The following is a 16642-nucleotide window of genomic DNA, read 5'->3' as shown; positions in this document are numbered from 1 at the left end:
GGGATAGATTAAAAAAATAATTAAAATTAAAGAAATTTAAAAATAAACTAAAATTTAAAATTTTGAAAATTAAAAGATGATGTAGAATCAGGCTTTCAAAATGAAAAGAAAAATATTTATAATTTTTTTGGTAAACATATTTTTATCCAGGATTCCATTGACAGTATAAGTTTTGCGGTTTCATTTCACGTGTGACCACGCTGAAAAATAATACAACTTCAATATTACGAGTGTTTTTTCAATGTCAGGGTGACCTGTCTCGTGTAACTTAGTCTCTTAATTTCATGTAATTTTTTAATGGTTTAGAAGAAGAGCAAAAGTAGGGCTTTTTTGAAATGTATTAATGAAATAAACTGAGACTATGAAAAAAAAGCTCACTGAAACTGCCGATAGCGACGAATTACAAAACGTGCAAAACCTCGTTTTCATTGAATCCGGACTGGACCTGAATCCAGCTCATGAGCCAAAACCAAGAGAATACTACTTGTCTTATCGGTGCCCGAATGTCTAGTATAGTAATCTCGGTTCAGTAACCGAACCCAGCCGGAGGCAAATCGCGGACCCGGAGTGAGACACCGCCACCTACTCTACCCAAAACTGTGCCATATGTTGTAACTCTTCACCTTGGACCCGTCCCACAATGGGGAGATCAATGAGTTATGAGTTCGCATTAACAAACAATTAAACCATTATTTGGGGCTAAAATTGCAAAGGCGCAGTCGAAATTTATCGTTATTATTTCTGCACGCCCAAAATTGCCGATTTTCGGCAATGGTATTATTAGTTGAAACTTTTATTGCAAGTGGAAATTAATCATTTTAATTAGGCGCAAAAATGACCGGCGGATTTTAATAATATGTAGGTCAGTCAACAATGACAAATTATTATTAACGTTGAGCAATTTTATTGATGTTCATTGTTGAGAAAATATCAAATGGTTTTATTTTAATTCCAGTGATAAGAAAACTGCAACGGTTACATTCACTTTGTCTTTAATAGGGAGAATTGCATATCACACTAAATCAACATTTGTAGTCGGATCACGTCTAAACCACATCTCTAGAATTAAATCGAAACGATTACGCAACACTCAAGCAAATCCATGCTAGAGTGAAGAATGATTCTCTATTGATCTTATTTGTGTAACTTGCAATTTTTTCAGTCTAGTGACCTTTCAAGTTCAAATAATACGAAATGTCCCAAATAACAATCAAGTGAAATTATTCATTTCTTATTTATTAACTGTTATTAGTTATGGCAAGCCCTGACAACGTCACCTTGAAGCAACAGAGCTAACTTTACAATTCTGAAATAACCCAGATGAGATTTGCTCTTCAATCTTCATTATTAATGAATCAAGGTTGTTTTTCATCTGAGACCAAAGTGTTCAGCGTTTATAAAATTAAATTAAAATCATCTCTTGAAAACATACTTCTAATCTATTAAAAGTGGTGTGAAATAGTTATTTTCTTACGACTATATACATATACATACCACGAAAGCTGACAATATCGAGCGAATTGCATTATTTTCTTAACACACGTGTGTGTTAGTAAAATAACGTAAGAGGTTGTGCGATTGGCGGAGAGCCCTAGGCGCGTCTGGCAAATTGCGCCTGATTGGCTGTGTTGGTCATGTGCCTTGCTTTTGACTTTTATTTTCAAAATTCAAAATTTTGTAATTAAAACCATCGACTATGTAAACCTAAACCAGATTAAAAGCAATCGCGCAAAAAATGTCATAAACATCACGAACGTGAAGGACTTACCGATCTCAGACAGTCGATTCGCTCGCCCTCCAAACAATTGTCTTCGATCGTAAAATGTCCTTACCGTTCTTGATGCTTAATATACTATAATGTTAATAGACGCCTAATTTAATAACTGTCGATTTTAGATCTTTAACAGAAACATTTAAGTTTAAGTTTTACCCTCCCTGGGAACAGTGTTGACAAGTCAAGAACATAAAATTCACCAGATCCGAGTTGAAAAAGTTGCCAAATTTTCACCAGATTACAAGTTACAGTTTTTAGATTAAAAATCCGCTTAAACTCTTGAAAAAAGCAAAAATGATATGCATTTCGGCTTAATTCTGTGATTTTTCGGCTTTTTTTTCTTAAAATTTTGCAATATTTTATATCAGAAAAACGTGCTAAAATGCCCGAGAAATGCAAAAATAATGTCATTCTACACTTAATTTCTTGATTTTTTAATTTGTTTAGTGAAATGTAGTAAAAAGAACCTGAGGTTTTAGTACCAAAATGCGCTTAAAATCATTTTTGGCCAATTTTTTTAGTTTCTCAGCTTATTTTGAAACGCGTTGTGTTTTTAAATAAAAAGTTTGGTGTGACGGGCTAATGGTGTTTTTGTTCAGCTTATTTTTGTTTTATTTTGCTCAAAAACCAGTTAAATCGAGTGAAACAAACAAAATAACATCAGTATCAATTGTTTTTGTGATTTTTAAGCGTGTTTGGACAAGATTTTGCAAAATAGATGAGCCTCTGGTTCAAAAACGAAGTAAGTCGAGGGGAACAAGCTAAAAATAATATCAATTTTAATTTAGGTAATTTTGTATTTTTTTTGCCTGCTTCAACAAAATTTTTAGAATTTTCTTTGTTTTTATCTCAAAAACGTGCTTAAACACTTGAAAAAGGCAAAAATAACCTCGTTTTTGATTGTTTTTGGATTGTTTTTAACGAAATTTTGCGAAATAATTGTGTTTCTATCTGAAAAAGTATTCGAAAAAGACAAAAATAAATTGTCATTTTTTATTCTTATTTTGTAAAAAAACAAATAGAACTGTTTTTTGACTTTTCTGAAAGAAATTGATGAAAAAATCAAGTTCCGGGTTGAAGTTTTTACAAGAGTTTTTACTATATCACCAGACTAACATGAAAATAACCAGATCTAGTAAAATTTTACCAAACCTGGCAACACTGTCTGGGAGGTACATACAAATTTTTCTCTCTCATCTGTCAAAATTACATTAAAGTCTCTTAGAGAGACAAAATTTTTACCTCTCTCATAGAAACGGAAAAACATGCTGTTAGATTTAAAAGAGAAACAAGTCTCGGGTAACTTCTACCTACGGGAGAAAAAGATCCACTTTCCTCCCTTGTAATGCTAATAGCTTTTAATTTGATTTTTAGTCTTGTCATCTTATCAGTTTATTATTTAAAATTGCGCAAAGCAATTCTTCAAATTTTTTTTTGTAAATATCTACACCAGTTTTTATTTAGTTTTAGTTCTTAATGTTTGAAGTAACATAAACACTTTGTAGATGTAATTAAGCAAATTTTGCAGTTTTTTAGTTACTTAAACAGTGAATTTAGCCTTGTTATAGATTTCTGAGTTTGAACGGTCGGTAAACACGCAATTTCAATATTTTTTTTCGGGTTAATTAAAAAAATCGTTTATTAGTAAAAAAATTGAATGGTAGGTACGAACAATTTGGTCAATTTTTTAAATGTCAGTCGCTATTGTATTCAAAGTAACCTTTAAGTATAAACAATAAAGTTGATTTTCTTACCGATGAAATTGGTTAAAACCAGCAAGAAACAATAAGTGTTTCACTGCCATTGCCAAACGCAATATTTTAGCACAAGGTAAATGAGACATATTCTTTAGGAGAGGCACCTATCTCGACCTACGTCACTCTGCGGTGTAATTTATAGCATAAGATTTAAGATACATCAAATCGAATTATTTAAAATGCATAGAATGCACCCAATGCACAGATTAAATCTTACAATAACATTTTCTCGGAGTTGCAGTTGTGCAATTCATCGAGGTGTTAGATTTACATTTTATTTAGTATAATAACTCGTAAAGGTGTGGCTAAGCATTTTTGTCCACATTGTTTCAACTTTAATTAATTTGATGGCAACGGCGAAAGGTACAGTTTTGTAGTTTTTTGTCAAATTATAAAAGTTTGCTCAACAGACTTTGACTTTCTCACACTTTGTCAATGTAGACAATAAAACCAAATTTGGTTTTAGACACATGTTTCAATAAATTCTGTTAAAATATGTCTAATTAAAACCTGCGACTGTAACAATTAATTGGTGTTGCTTCATTTTGCCAAGAAATATTTTAAAAATTCAACAACGATGTTATCAATTTAATCAACTAATTTACTGAGTGATTTCCAACCATTCGTGTTGTATTAATTGGCACGATGCCACAATTTATTTTACGAGCAATAGTTTTCATAGAAAGCATGATCAAATAATAAATCGATTCCGACACTAAATAATTTTCTCATTATTTAGAAGCAGCTGTGTCAAAACCGCAAAAAATAAAATAGCCATAAATCAATTAATTTTGCAACAAAATCAAATTAAAATCGAATTTATGCCCAGGTATTTTTTCCATTTGTGGCAATAATGTTGGTAATTTGAGTTAAGTGCAAATTCACTATCATTTTAATTATTACTTTAGGTTTTAGAGTTATTGCTTTCTACATCTACTGTTCTAACGTGCAAAATCTGTTAATGTGTTAAGTATCACATATGACCGAATTTATAAAGTTGAAGGCTATGAGAACTTAAATTAAATCGTGCGCGTTACCTGTCAAACGAATTGTAATTAACTTTAGGGTATAGGTAAAGGTTTCATCATTACACGCGTTAGAACGGATGTGTTGTAAGTGTCTCCCAGAAAACTTGCGTTGTGCATGCAAAAGCTGTTGATTTTCCACAAATTTTCTATTTTAAACCAAAAATTTAAAGATTTGTTGTATTACTGGGCGTTTTAATCATAGTAATCAATTCGGAAAAATAGCTACGTTATCAATCTGAGCAATTAGCTCTCGTTTTGTAACAAGGACTGCTGCGCAATAAACAACTTGTTCATCTAAAGGTAAAAGGATGCCGCGAAGAGTGCAGTCATTTTGCCCCAGGCAAGCCTTTGCGGACGTTCACATGACCAAAGCTTACCTCCGACCATTATGCTCTATTTTTATGACCACAACAGTCAGATAAATTGATAGAAAGTTTACACTGTTGCTTAATTAATTATTCCATGAAAACGAAACCAATAAGGAATGCATTTTTTAATACGAATAATAAGCATAGGTAGATTTTTTCATAAAAATGCTTTTTACAATTACATTTTCAAAATATTCTTCATCGTTTTTCTAATTTATTTTAAATTAAGATTATACTTAATTTTTTGAGAAAATGTTAAGAAAAATCACTATCGAATAATAAATTATATTACGTCACAAAAGTGACCACTTCAATTGTTACAAAAAAATGTTTTACCTTTCAATCATGAAGTAAAAATTCTATTTTCTATTTTTCTATTTTTACTTTTACTATGATTTTATGGACATTTTCTAATGATTCTTCTTTGGTTTCTGTTGTAGTTTCAATAGTTTCAGCATTCGACATTTTATACTACTAACTGCACTAGTTAAATTAATTAACATTAACAAAATCTCAAAACAAATTCCGATACTGACGCGTGATGGTTTTTATAAGCGTTGTTATGATTTCATTAGTTGCAAAATGTCCTAATTATTTTGTTTAGTTACTTGCTGATAATAGTGTTACTCTTTACTCTTGATCTGAATAAGTTTGCGGATAAAAGAGTATATTAGAGTAAATTAGTTGCCTCACTACGTTCGGTAAAATAAACCTTCAATTTGGTCACATAAACTATATCACTTTTACTCTTAATAATATAATATGCTAAGAAACTATGAACTAAGAAAACTAAGAAAAAATAAATGAAATGAAATAAAAAAGTAGCTAAAAGATTGTACAATGTTTTTTATTTTATACATTTTGTTTAATAATCGTAACATTCAATCATTTATTTATCAAATACTATTTTATTTTTGACACTTACGTCTCAATACATACAACTAATTATTTTATAATGATCCCCGATTTTTTTTATTTTAAAACTGCGACTGTTTACACATTTTTGTTTAGTTTTGCATTTTTTCACATTTTAAAAATCTGTCATTGGTGTTTTTTTTTTCTTTAGGTTGTACATAGAAAGTTAATTTACGGGGTAATTTTCAACTTAGGCATTTTAGGTCAAAACTAAAAGACGTCAAAAGACTGAAATTCTATGCAAAATCTGAATTTGCCTTAACAGAATATGAAAAGACAAAAAACTTTAGATCTGGGTAATAATAAGAAGTAACTACTGCAATATAAAAATTACATGTAATTATTTTGACAAATTATGCATATCTGTTGCTTTCAAAATGTTCCCTCATGTCATAATTAAGTTGTTTAATTAGGGATACGTACTACTCATGGATTGAAATACAAATATTATGTCACATTTACTTCTTTGCTTGAACGAGTGTGTTAGAAATTTCACTATTATGTATGTATTGTGCATATACCTTGGGGTTTGGCTTTACACCATCTTAAACCAATCAAAAATTCTAGTACAAATAAAATATTTTCAAGCTGATCAGATAATATACTAGTGGTAATTCTAGTACGTACATTTACCTGTTTTCTTTACAAATTATCAGTCATTATGTAGGCCTAACTTACAACATTTGTAAGGCAATCATACATAATATTTTACGATTTACACAATTAACGTAAGTGTTAATAACACTCACGTAACCGTTATGAATCAAATACAATTGGTTCAAATACATATAATATTACCACATTTTTTTGTCACTTTTATGAAACCTTTTCGCACTCTAGGACAAATTCTAGTCCATCTAGGCTACGCAAATACCTATTTATCCTGAGATAAAATCAAAAATCACAACTACAGAATGCGTAGAAAAATACAGGCTGTCTCAACTAAAATTTCTAAGATTGAAAAAAATACTGAAACAGGTCAATTTTAACTTCAAGGGGGACTAAAATCAAAATTTCAAAGTTATTTCTGCATCCTTCTAACAGTTCTAACACCCAAAAAAATTAAATAGCAAGAGGAGTCAAGTGACTCATTATTTTGCAGTTGCTTTTATTGTTTTTTGAGATTTCTGTGAGAGAAAAAGTGGCTATGAAAAAAACAACAATTCGATTTAAAGAATATATTGCTCCAAATAACGTGTTACTCAACCTGTTTCAGCATTTTTTCTAAACTTGAACACAAATTCTAGTTGGGACACCCTATATAATTTTGAAAGCTAAAAACTACACTACTCCAAAATATTAAAGGTACAAAAAATTTTCCTAAATTTTTTGGTAATTTTTGAAAGGCTGTATTTTATCGAAAAATGTTCGTATCTAGATTAATTTTTTATATTTATTTAATTTTTTTTCAAAACTTTGATCAATCGGTCTTAGAAAATGGTTCGATGGATTAATTTAAAAATTAACAGGACTATAGGAATATATTAAGCTGCAAAAACACCTAGAAACATTAGTGTCCCCATCATAATTAGTGAATACGCGGTAGATTTACTAAAACAACGCAAAAAGTTTTCTCTTTTATTTAAATCAATGTTGAATGTGAAAAAAATTTTTTTTTTAAAAATGATAAAAAGATCTTGCAAGACATTTATTCCAGTTTTTGACACTACCCTTATATTCTCTGTGTGATCATTTTTTGCTGAGATATCGATGATCAAACACAAAAGGATCCTTTTTATTTTAAACTCAGATATTTTACCAAGAAATTGACGTTTAGAGAATATGAAAAAAGCGTATTAAAGGTGAATAAACATGCTATCCGGCCTATGCATTGATTTAACGTCCGTGGACCAAAAAAAAACAACAAAATTTAGATTTTTTTTTCCCCGCTATTACTTAGGATTGTGTAATAAACGTAGCCCAGAAAAAAAATGACAAAAGATCTCAAAACTAGAAACTAAAACCTTCAAAATGTTTTTTTTTTAATCTAGATACGACCATTGTTAGATGAGTTACAGCTTTTCAAAAATCACAAAAAATTTGGGTAAATTTTTTGTTCCTTTAATTTTTTAGAGTAGGTATTTGTGTTCAACATTTTTTTGTAATTTTTTTGTTTACAAAACTGAAAATGTTGAGCTTTGTTATATGATTTGTGGTATAGGATCACATTGCCAAATTGTTATTTTTCCAAATAAAGAAATAAGTTGCCTGAACAATTTTTTAATAAAAGTTGAATTTGTGAAAAAGCTGGAGATTCTAATAACAATCCAGCCAAAATTGGGCTTACTACTTGTACGCTTTTTTTTGAATAGAAGTGTACTCCTCAGCACTGAAATTATTTTTTACACTCCAACTTTTTCACAAATTCAACTTTTATTAAAAAATCGTTCAGGCAACTTATTTCTTTATTTGAAAAAATAACAATTTGGCAATGTGGTCCAATACCACAAATCATAGTATAACATAGAGTAAACTTATCTTTTAATCGTTGTTACTTAGAAACCATAACTAAAATCTTATTGATAGCTGGATTTCATTGATGTATTTCTCGGAGATTTTAATATGTTTAAATTTTTTGCTCTATTACACAACCATTACCAATTACTACAAACACAATTTATAATAAACTTTTATTTATAAATTTACAGAAATAGACAATTCTCAACAATCTAACAACAATTTCAATAAACTTTCAACAACGTTCCATACCGTCTGCAGTAGGAGGCCTGACATTCAGCTTAGACATTTTTTATACCTAGACCACTCATCTTCCAACTTATTAGTAATGACCACGCTCTTGTTAATGGAATGTTTGTCGTGGCATAATTCAATTATAAAAAGCAATCGAAAGCAATTTTCACACAATTTACATACAAAATGTCAGTAATACGTTTTCTTGGAAACAATTAATTAATATAATCCCATTTACAATAGTCCCCATTACGTGTTTTTTTTTTTTTAATAGAAGTGTACAGGGTGCTGCATTTTGGATGTCCGAATAGGGAATCTCCGAAACTAAGATGTTTAGCCAAAAACGAGTGATACATTCTGGGGCTCATTTTTTGAGAAAATAATATTGGTTAAAACCGCGTCCCGCTATCGTCTTTTGTTTTCGACTTACAGACAAAAGTTGACATTTTGGCGAAATCGAAAAAAATTAATATCTTCGTTATTATAGAAGATACGGATTTGAAATAAAGACATTATACAGGCACTTTTTTACGAGGAATTTAATAATGTAGTTAACAATTTTTTTCAGTTGTTTATTTAGCCGTAGTCAAATATACTTGTATTTTTTTAAATGGGAACCATAGATGGCTGTCATTTTTAAAAAGCTTGTTTTTTTCTTATCTAAAAAACATATATTTGTCACAAATTATTATACTACATTTTTAGCAAAAAATTATCTTTGATTTTTGTTCGCTGTTGGCCATGAAAAAATGTTGCATCTTCAACTGTAAGGATTTAAGCTATATATTATTCAACCAGTGTCACTAACGAAAGAGTTTTCTAAGTACTAAGTAATGAAAAAAATGCAAAATAAATCGTAAATCAATTTGTTGACGGCTAAATAAACAACTGAAAAAAAATGTTAACTACATTATTAAATTCTACGTAAAAAAGTGCCTGTATAATGTCTTTATTTCAAATATGTGTCTTCTATAATAACGAAGATATGAATTTTTTCAGATTTCACTAAAATGTCAATTTTTGTCTATAAGTCAAAAACAAAAGACGATAGCGGGATGCGGTTTTAACCAATAATATTTTCTCAAAAAATGAGCACCAGAATGTATCACTCGTTTTTGTCTAAACCTCTTAGTTTCGGGGATTTCCTATTCGGACATCCAAAATGCAGCACCCTGTACATTCTTAAAGTATGTAAAAATTTGAAAGCATTGCACACTGCACTATTTTGTCAACTTCAGGGACGATTTTGATTAAAGACCTATTAATATTATTTACAAAAGAGTCCATTGTGCGGGTTATTTTGGGTTAAGTTACTGACGGTTTTAGAAAATAATGTTAACTTGTCCACTTCTTTTTCAGAGTATTGGTCACGTCAGCGGCTGCCACATCAACCCTGCGGTCACGCTGAGTCTTTTCGCAACCGGCGACATTAAACTCCTCCGAGCATTACTCTTCATCGCGGTTCAACTCATCGGTGCTGTTGGCGGCTCAGCTGTTCTGAGGGTAAGCAAGCAGGAAAAGCGTAGACACTCATTATTAAATTAAAATGATATCCACGTATTAGTCATTGAACTTGGTGGTCACCGGAATGGAACACCGCTGAGGCCATGCTTACTCGTAACCGATATGCGTGACTAATCTTGGCGGTCATGTTCTGCACTTGCTCCATCGGAGTTACAATGACGAAGACCTGCAGGTCACCGGACGATTCTCTGACCTTATGGCTTAGTTTCTAGCTTCGAGCGGCTCTGGGAAAATTATTTTAATCACGCGTGAAATTTACACAATTAATTTTATATCGGTTTTAACGGGACTCCAAATTTACATAATGTTCGTATGTTTACACCGATAATTAGATTTTTTATTGCGTAACCCGAGGAAATAATATTAATTGAGGCAACGCTTTTCACTTACAAACTACCTATTGGAAATGTGATAAAAAAATTAAAAATAATGGCATTACGAATGTCTGTTAGTTAAGAAAATTAACACTAGTGTCCTGTATTAGTGGTAGTGGGTATGTAATTGTGATTTTTCCAGTGTAATGTACAAAATTATAGCTTTTAAATTTTTTTACAAGATGGTCTTCTCGGGTTTTTCATACCTTAAAAAGTTTTCGCTAGCAAACATCGCACTTTCTAAAAAAACTATTATAGAGGATTGTTGTAAAAACTGTAAGCATCGTGATTGGGTCGTTTAGGTTGGCCATTACAAAAATGTATAAACCAATCACTTACGTTTTTGGATTCATTCAAAATTAAATGCAATGATGTGATTGGTCCGTTTGAAGTCGCGGCCATTATTGCAATGCGAGTAACTATGGAGAAGCCAATCACTTTAGACTTTAGATTCATTCAAAAATAGCAAAACTGTTTTATTTGGATTCATTAGGATAATTTCAATTTTTAATAAAAATGTCATGAGTGTGTCGTTTATGAGGAGAAGTTGCAACCCACATTTTGTCGTAGTTGATTGGAAAATAAAAACTTAAAACCTTAAGAAATAGAAATGTGTTTTACCCATCTTGTGTGATTACAAACACAGAACAACAGAAATAAGAACATAATTTTGTTCTCACATTTTTTATATTTAATTTATTTTCTGGACGCAAATGATTTTTAAAAAAACGCTTGGTTTCATACAGTGCGATCAAAAAGTCTGTCCATCAAGCAAGCGTAGAAATTTAAAACGTAAAGTATATTTCATTGAAATTGGCATAATAGGTGGCTATGGAATTTCGTATTTAAGTTTGTAGCCCTGTGCATGTCCCTGATATAACACCTGATGGGGTTTTTGTTTTTRTTTGATCACTTACCTGCATGGTTTATTTAACTGACATGACTGACATTTGTATTCGTTTTTTCACTGTTTTCGTTGGTTGTTCGTTATTCCTACTATTTTTTCAAATTATAATTAAAAGTAGTTCTCTTCAGAACCCCAGATTTAAAGTACACGCTAAGGTATGTTTGAAAACATAATCAATTTCTTTTTGTTCCTGTTTTAGGCATTTTAGGTTAATGGAATCAAATATACCAATTTGAATTCAGCCAAATTATTTTATCCACGGCAAAACACGATTTTTCTGGCTTCAGTATGCGAAGCTTCATTTTGTACAGATTTCCTTTTTCCACTCCGATCGCAACAACTTTACCATTGTTTAAAAATTAACAATTTTGTCCTACATTTTTAATGACAAAATCCAAACCCCTTTTGGCTGCAACTTTCAAGGAAAATTAATTGTGTTTCATCTCCGGTGTGAATAAAACGTCTTTTAAAATTCCTGGAAGCCACTTATTATCAACGAAAGTCTGTATTTTCTACAAAGCAAATAGTGTATGTTTTGGTGTCAAAACTACACCTACAAAGGGATGAAACTTTTTATGGAGAAAAACTCTCTCTGAAAACCTTTGAAAGAGGGTTCTTGAAAAATAAAATTTTAACTATCTTAACCTCACTTTTTTTAGTAACAAATTTAGTTCCTTAATATGTAAAGCCTTTTTCACATTTAAAGCGCAGTTTACACAATCATGGCCTACTGTTATGCCAATTTAAATGAAATGGATTATATGTCTGTGGAACATAAAATGTCACAATGACAAATGAGAAATGTCAAAATATTTTTTATGTAAATTATGACAGGAAACCGTGGTGAACGATTTTTATGAATCAACACCAACAAAATCTTATTTTAGTTTGTTTTGAGACATTTCATAGAATAATTCAATTTAATTAGCTCAATGTTTTAATTTTTATAGAATAATTTTTTGACATCTAGATAACATACGAACTATGCAACATACGTCCTCAACCAGGACGCCTACTTAATAGAAAGACTTTTTGATCGCACTGTACATTATATTCACCTTGTATAAGAATAATAATTTGCAAAATAATATAAAAATACGTATACTAAAAGTTATAATAATATGAATAAATTTATAAATATATGCCTATTCAATGTACAGGATGTTCCTTCTAAACCCCCATTAAGAGTATTGGGAGTTCTGATAATGATATTAGTCTAAAAATTTGTACTTATATGTATTTGTATTTCCGGTTAATCGAAAGTGGATTAATTTAAATAGAAAGCTATATTTTTTACCTATTGCATTTTTGGATTTCCCGAAGAGTGAAGAGCTATCATTGATTTCCCCATACCATTTCAGAGATTTTTAGATTTTTTAAAAATTTCTAATTTTGAACTTTCTTCCTCAAAATTCTATCTAACTCTGCAATTTTTAACTCTATTATGAAATTGTATTTTGGCATATAAGAGAAATAATCGATCTTTCTTTTAATCGATTCATAATAAAAAAAATATAACGAAAACCCAGAAATTAACGTTACGCTTGGAGAAAATCAAATACTCATAAGTCAATTTTTTTAAATAAAAGGCTCAATTTTTTTTTCATTAATTGGAGGAGAAACTAATTCTGCTTCTTTACTATACCTATGAGCTCAAGAAGACATAACAATTTTTTAGTCATTAGTATCTAACTTAAACAGCTAATATACAAAAAAAATTAATTTGGACTTTCTTAAATTTGTAATTTGTAATGGGTCAACGGAAAGTCCGGGCCCGTGTTTCACTCACTGGACATAATTATTGCTGAAATAAATACAGACTGATCAAAAAATATGTAACCAAGCTTTTTGAAATGAAATTTTTGGAAACGTCTGTTTGTTTTTGAGTTTAGCAAAAATTGGCAAATTATTATAAAAATATTTAACAAAAATTAAATTTTCTTTGAATAATAATAATGATGTATATTATGTCGTGTTTATTAATTGTTTCAAAAAGTAAATAATTAAGCAAAAACTACAGTAAGCGGCAAAATTTTAGAATAATCTTATTAAAACTGTTTGGCAAAAATGCTGGAGCTGGTAATTTTTTTTAAATACACAATTTTCAACTTGATGTAATATTTTATACTTTTTGTTTTTTGAATAATGACGTTATGGACATTTTTTTAAATGTAAACCCTTAATTTTTTTAGCCAATTCGATGAATCTTTTAATTTCAAAATGTCAACACCAAAATATTAAACATTACATAGTTTTCGAAAAAAAAGTCATACAAAAAATGAAATGTGAACAAAAACAAGCAAAAAACAAAAGCATACTATTTTAAATCAAGTTGAGAATTTTGTATTAAAAAATAAATTGACCTGTTTGAGCATTTTTGTCAAAAAAAAATATTTTCTGTATTATTACATAAGATTATTTCATAATTTTGCCACTCACTGTATTACATAGTTCCTAAAATAGTACTTTAGCGGACTAAAATTTTGCGATTTTTCACATTGCCATATTTTTGTTATTCTTTGTCGGATTTCGACGAATTTTTATTTGGCTTAAAAAAACTTTGTAGATCATTGTAATTTAATTCAATAACATTTCTAGTTTTGTCTTCTAAAGGTGATACTCAAAAGACAAAAGCACTGGTTTTTTACTTATTTTTATACTGAGCTGTGGTGTGCGACAGAAACAAATTTAAGTTTTTACTTATTTCAGATTATTGCCCATTCTTTTCTGAATTATGTACCACATTTTACATAATTTTAATTCTTGAAACATGAGAGATATAAAACTTCAAAAAAGCATTACATTTCCAATTTCAATGAATGTTCGTATTAAGAACGCCGAATGTGCCAAGACGTCAAAATAGGAAGCTTCCAATAATTAACCGTTTTACTTGATGTAATCTTTTGAAGTTTCAAGTTTTTCCAATTTTTTGTGTTCAAAGACGTAATTGTGCTCTTTTGGTGACATAAGCAATAATTTTCGGTTTAACTACCTTTTTATGTAGCCTATTTTCTGAACGAATATTTAGTAACATTACAAAAGCAACGTTTTTCAGCCGACTAAAAATCCGACAAAGAATTTAAAAAAATATTGCGATGTAAAAAATCGCAAAATTTTAGTTGTCCGGTTAATTCGGGAGGTGTAGTTTTACATAATTTAAAGAATTACAATGCGTATGTCAATGCTAAAGTTATTTTTTGTACTCATATTTCATAAAAAAAATCATCATCTTTATTTCTTTGCTATACCTACATTATTTTTATTTTTTAGTTAATGGTTCCCGAAGACAAAGAAAAGAATTTGGGTATAACGAACATTAATGTTCAAGACGGAGTCACTGACGTCCAGGGTTTCCTGATGGAAGTAATTTTAACGTTTTTGTTACTCTTCATCATTCACGCCGTGTGCGATCCTCGCCGCAAAGACATCAAAGGATCGGCTCCTCTAGCTATAGGTTTAGCTGTAACAGCTTGCCATCTCTGTGGTGTAAGCAGATTTTACTAAACGAAAAATTTAATATATACAATTAAAATGCTTTTTGCAGATACCCTATTCTGGATCAAGCTTAAACCCTGCTCGTAGCTTTGGACCGGCTGTAATCATGGATTCGTGGGAAAATCACTGGGTAAGCTAAAATATTTTTTGAAACGACTAACTACTAGTTGCACGTGTACAACAGGTGTGTCTTTTTGTATATTGACCTATTTTAACAAAGGACAGTTGATTGCATTGCCGCAACTTTCATGTAAAACTGTTAAAAATGCATTAACACGATTTCCCATTGCATTTTCATTTACTCCTCTTTTTATTAACGATTAATTAGTTAGTTTGTATTATTAATGTTAGTGTGTCGACTTTTACTTTATTTTCTTTTTGTTTCAGGTCTACTGGGCTGGTCCGTTAGTCGGCGGGGTATTGGCTGGCCTCATCTACAAATATTTGTTCAAGACGAAAAAATCTGATGTCGATTCATACGATTTTTAAATTGAAAATGTTTCATTTTTCACAATTATGTCATTCATTTAAATTAACTTCCATTTGCTTCGTAGGTACTAATAATCTATGTACAATTTTTATAATACTTTTTAAAAAAGTAGTTATTACGTTTTAAGTGTATCATAGTATTAGTTTTATTGACAATTCTAAATTGTTTTAATAAAAATGTTGATAAAACATCGTAAATTTAAAACCTTCCGCCATGTAAAGGCTCTTTTACTCTTAGATCTTTAAATGTAAAATCGAAATTAGTTATGAGACTATAAACCTTTCTTTAAATAATAAAACGTATATCAAATTTCTTAATATGAGTAGAGTTGCCCTTATTATTTTATTTTAAAAACGTTGGTGTATGTACTTCTAAATCAATTTTAAAAAGAAATTATGAATGTTGAAAGAACAAAAATGATTTTAAGTAAAATTTTGTTTTAATGTTATTTTGTAACTAAACGAAAAAATTTTTACAAATGAAACAGATAGCAGTTTCCTAGATAATTACTAACAATTCACGACGAAAATATTTCTTGTTAACCGAGAGGAAAATACTATACGAGTATAAATTTATTTAAAAAATATATGTGAGAACTAAGAATGCTGTGTGAATGTGTATTGTGTGTTTTCTATCTCTTCGAAATAGAAAATTTCCACAAAAACCACTGAGATATCCGAGTGTGAAAAGCAAAAAGCAACAAATTGGGACGTTGCACATGTTTTTTTATTGCATATTCTGAATTTTTATTAAAAAATAATTGACCTATGTTTTTTTTTTTTGAAATCTTAATTTTAACACAAAAAAATATTAGTCCGGTCAAAATAAACATTTTAAATAACTAAAATTCCGACAGAGCTAAATTTTGGTGGAGATCTTGAGTACACCATTAGGAATAAAGTGTCAAAAGTCCCCATCAATCCCATGTGTGCTAAAATAGTTATTCGGGGTCAAAGGTAGAAATTTGACGTTTTTTAGATTTTTTTCGAAAACGGTAAGTTTTATCAAAAAAGTAGCCCAGACAAAAAATATAGATCTTGAAATTATCTACAAAATGGTCCTTATACTTTTTTTCTAACAATCACCATTCCTGAGATATCGCGATTCTAAAAGTTGAAGGAGTCACGTTCTACATGGTATGCACATACAGAGTGCGTCAGAACTCCCGCTTCAAAGACAAATGCCATGTAGGGTAAGGTACCACAAACATAGAAAAAATTTAAAAAAAAATCTATCTATAAAAGTTTCAAAGTTATGAGAGTTTAAATTTTACACTTTGACTCTATTTATTTCTGTAGGGAAAATAATTTTCCAAGTTT

At 30.0% G+C, this 16642-nt stretch overlaps 1 protein-coding gene across 2 annotated transcripts in view; it reads left to right on the top strand.

The window, feature by feature from the left end:
• LOC123009578 (aquaporin AQPAe.a) overlaps nucleotides 1-15645 on the top strand; it is a 26157-nt gene extending 10512 nt beyond the window's left edge. For both annotated transcript variants that reach the window (XM_044405984.1, XM_044405983.1), the window contains exons 3-6: nucleotides 9893-10036; nucleotides 14609-14824; nucleotides 14883-14963; nucleotides 15221-15645. In XM_044405984.1, coding sequence (XP_044261919.1) covers nucleotides 9893-10036; nucleotides 14609-14824; nucleotides 14883-14963; nucleotides 15221-15322 — 543 coding nt within the window. In that variant the 3' untranslated portion in view covers nucleotides 15323-15645. The remainder of the gene's footprint in view (nucleotides 1-9892; nucleotides 10037-14608; nucleotides 14825-14882; nucleotides 14964-15220) is intronic.
• The last annotated feature ends 997 nt before the right edge of the window (nucleotides 15646-16642 follow it).

Source organism: Tribolium madens, unplaced genomic scaffold, assembly GCF_015345945.1.
Source record: "Tribolium madens isolate multiple individuals breed KSU strain unplaced genomic scaffold, Tmad_KSU_1.1 Scaffold_7;HRSCAF=85;Tcas5.2_LG10, whole genome shotgun sequence".
NCBI classification, from domain to species: domain Eukaryota; kingdom Metazoa; phylum Arthropoda; class Insecta; order Coleoptera; family Tenebrionidae; genus Tribolium; species Tribolium madens.
Note: the sequence above shows the minus strand (reverse complement) of the source record. Positions and strands in the feature narration are given on the sequence as shown.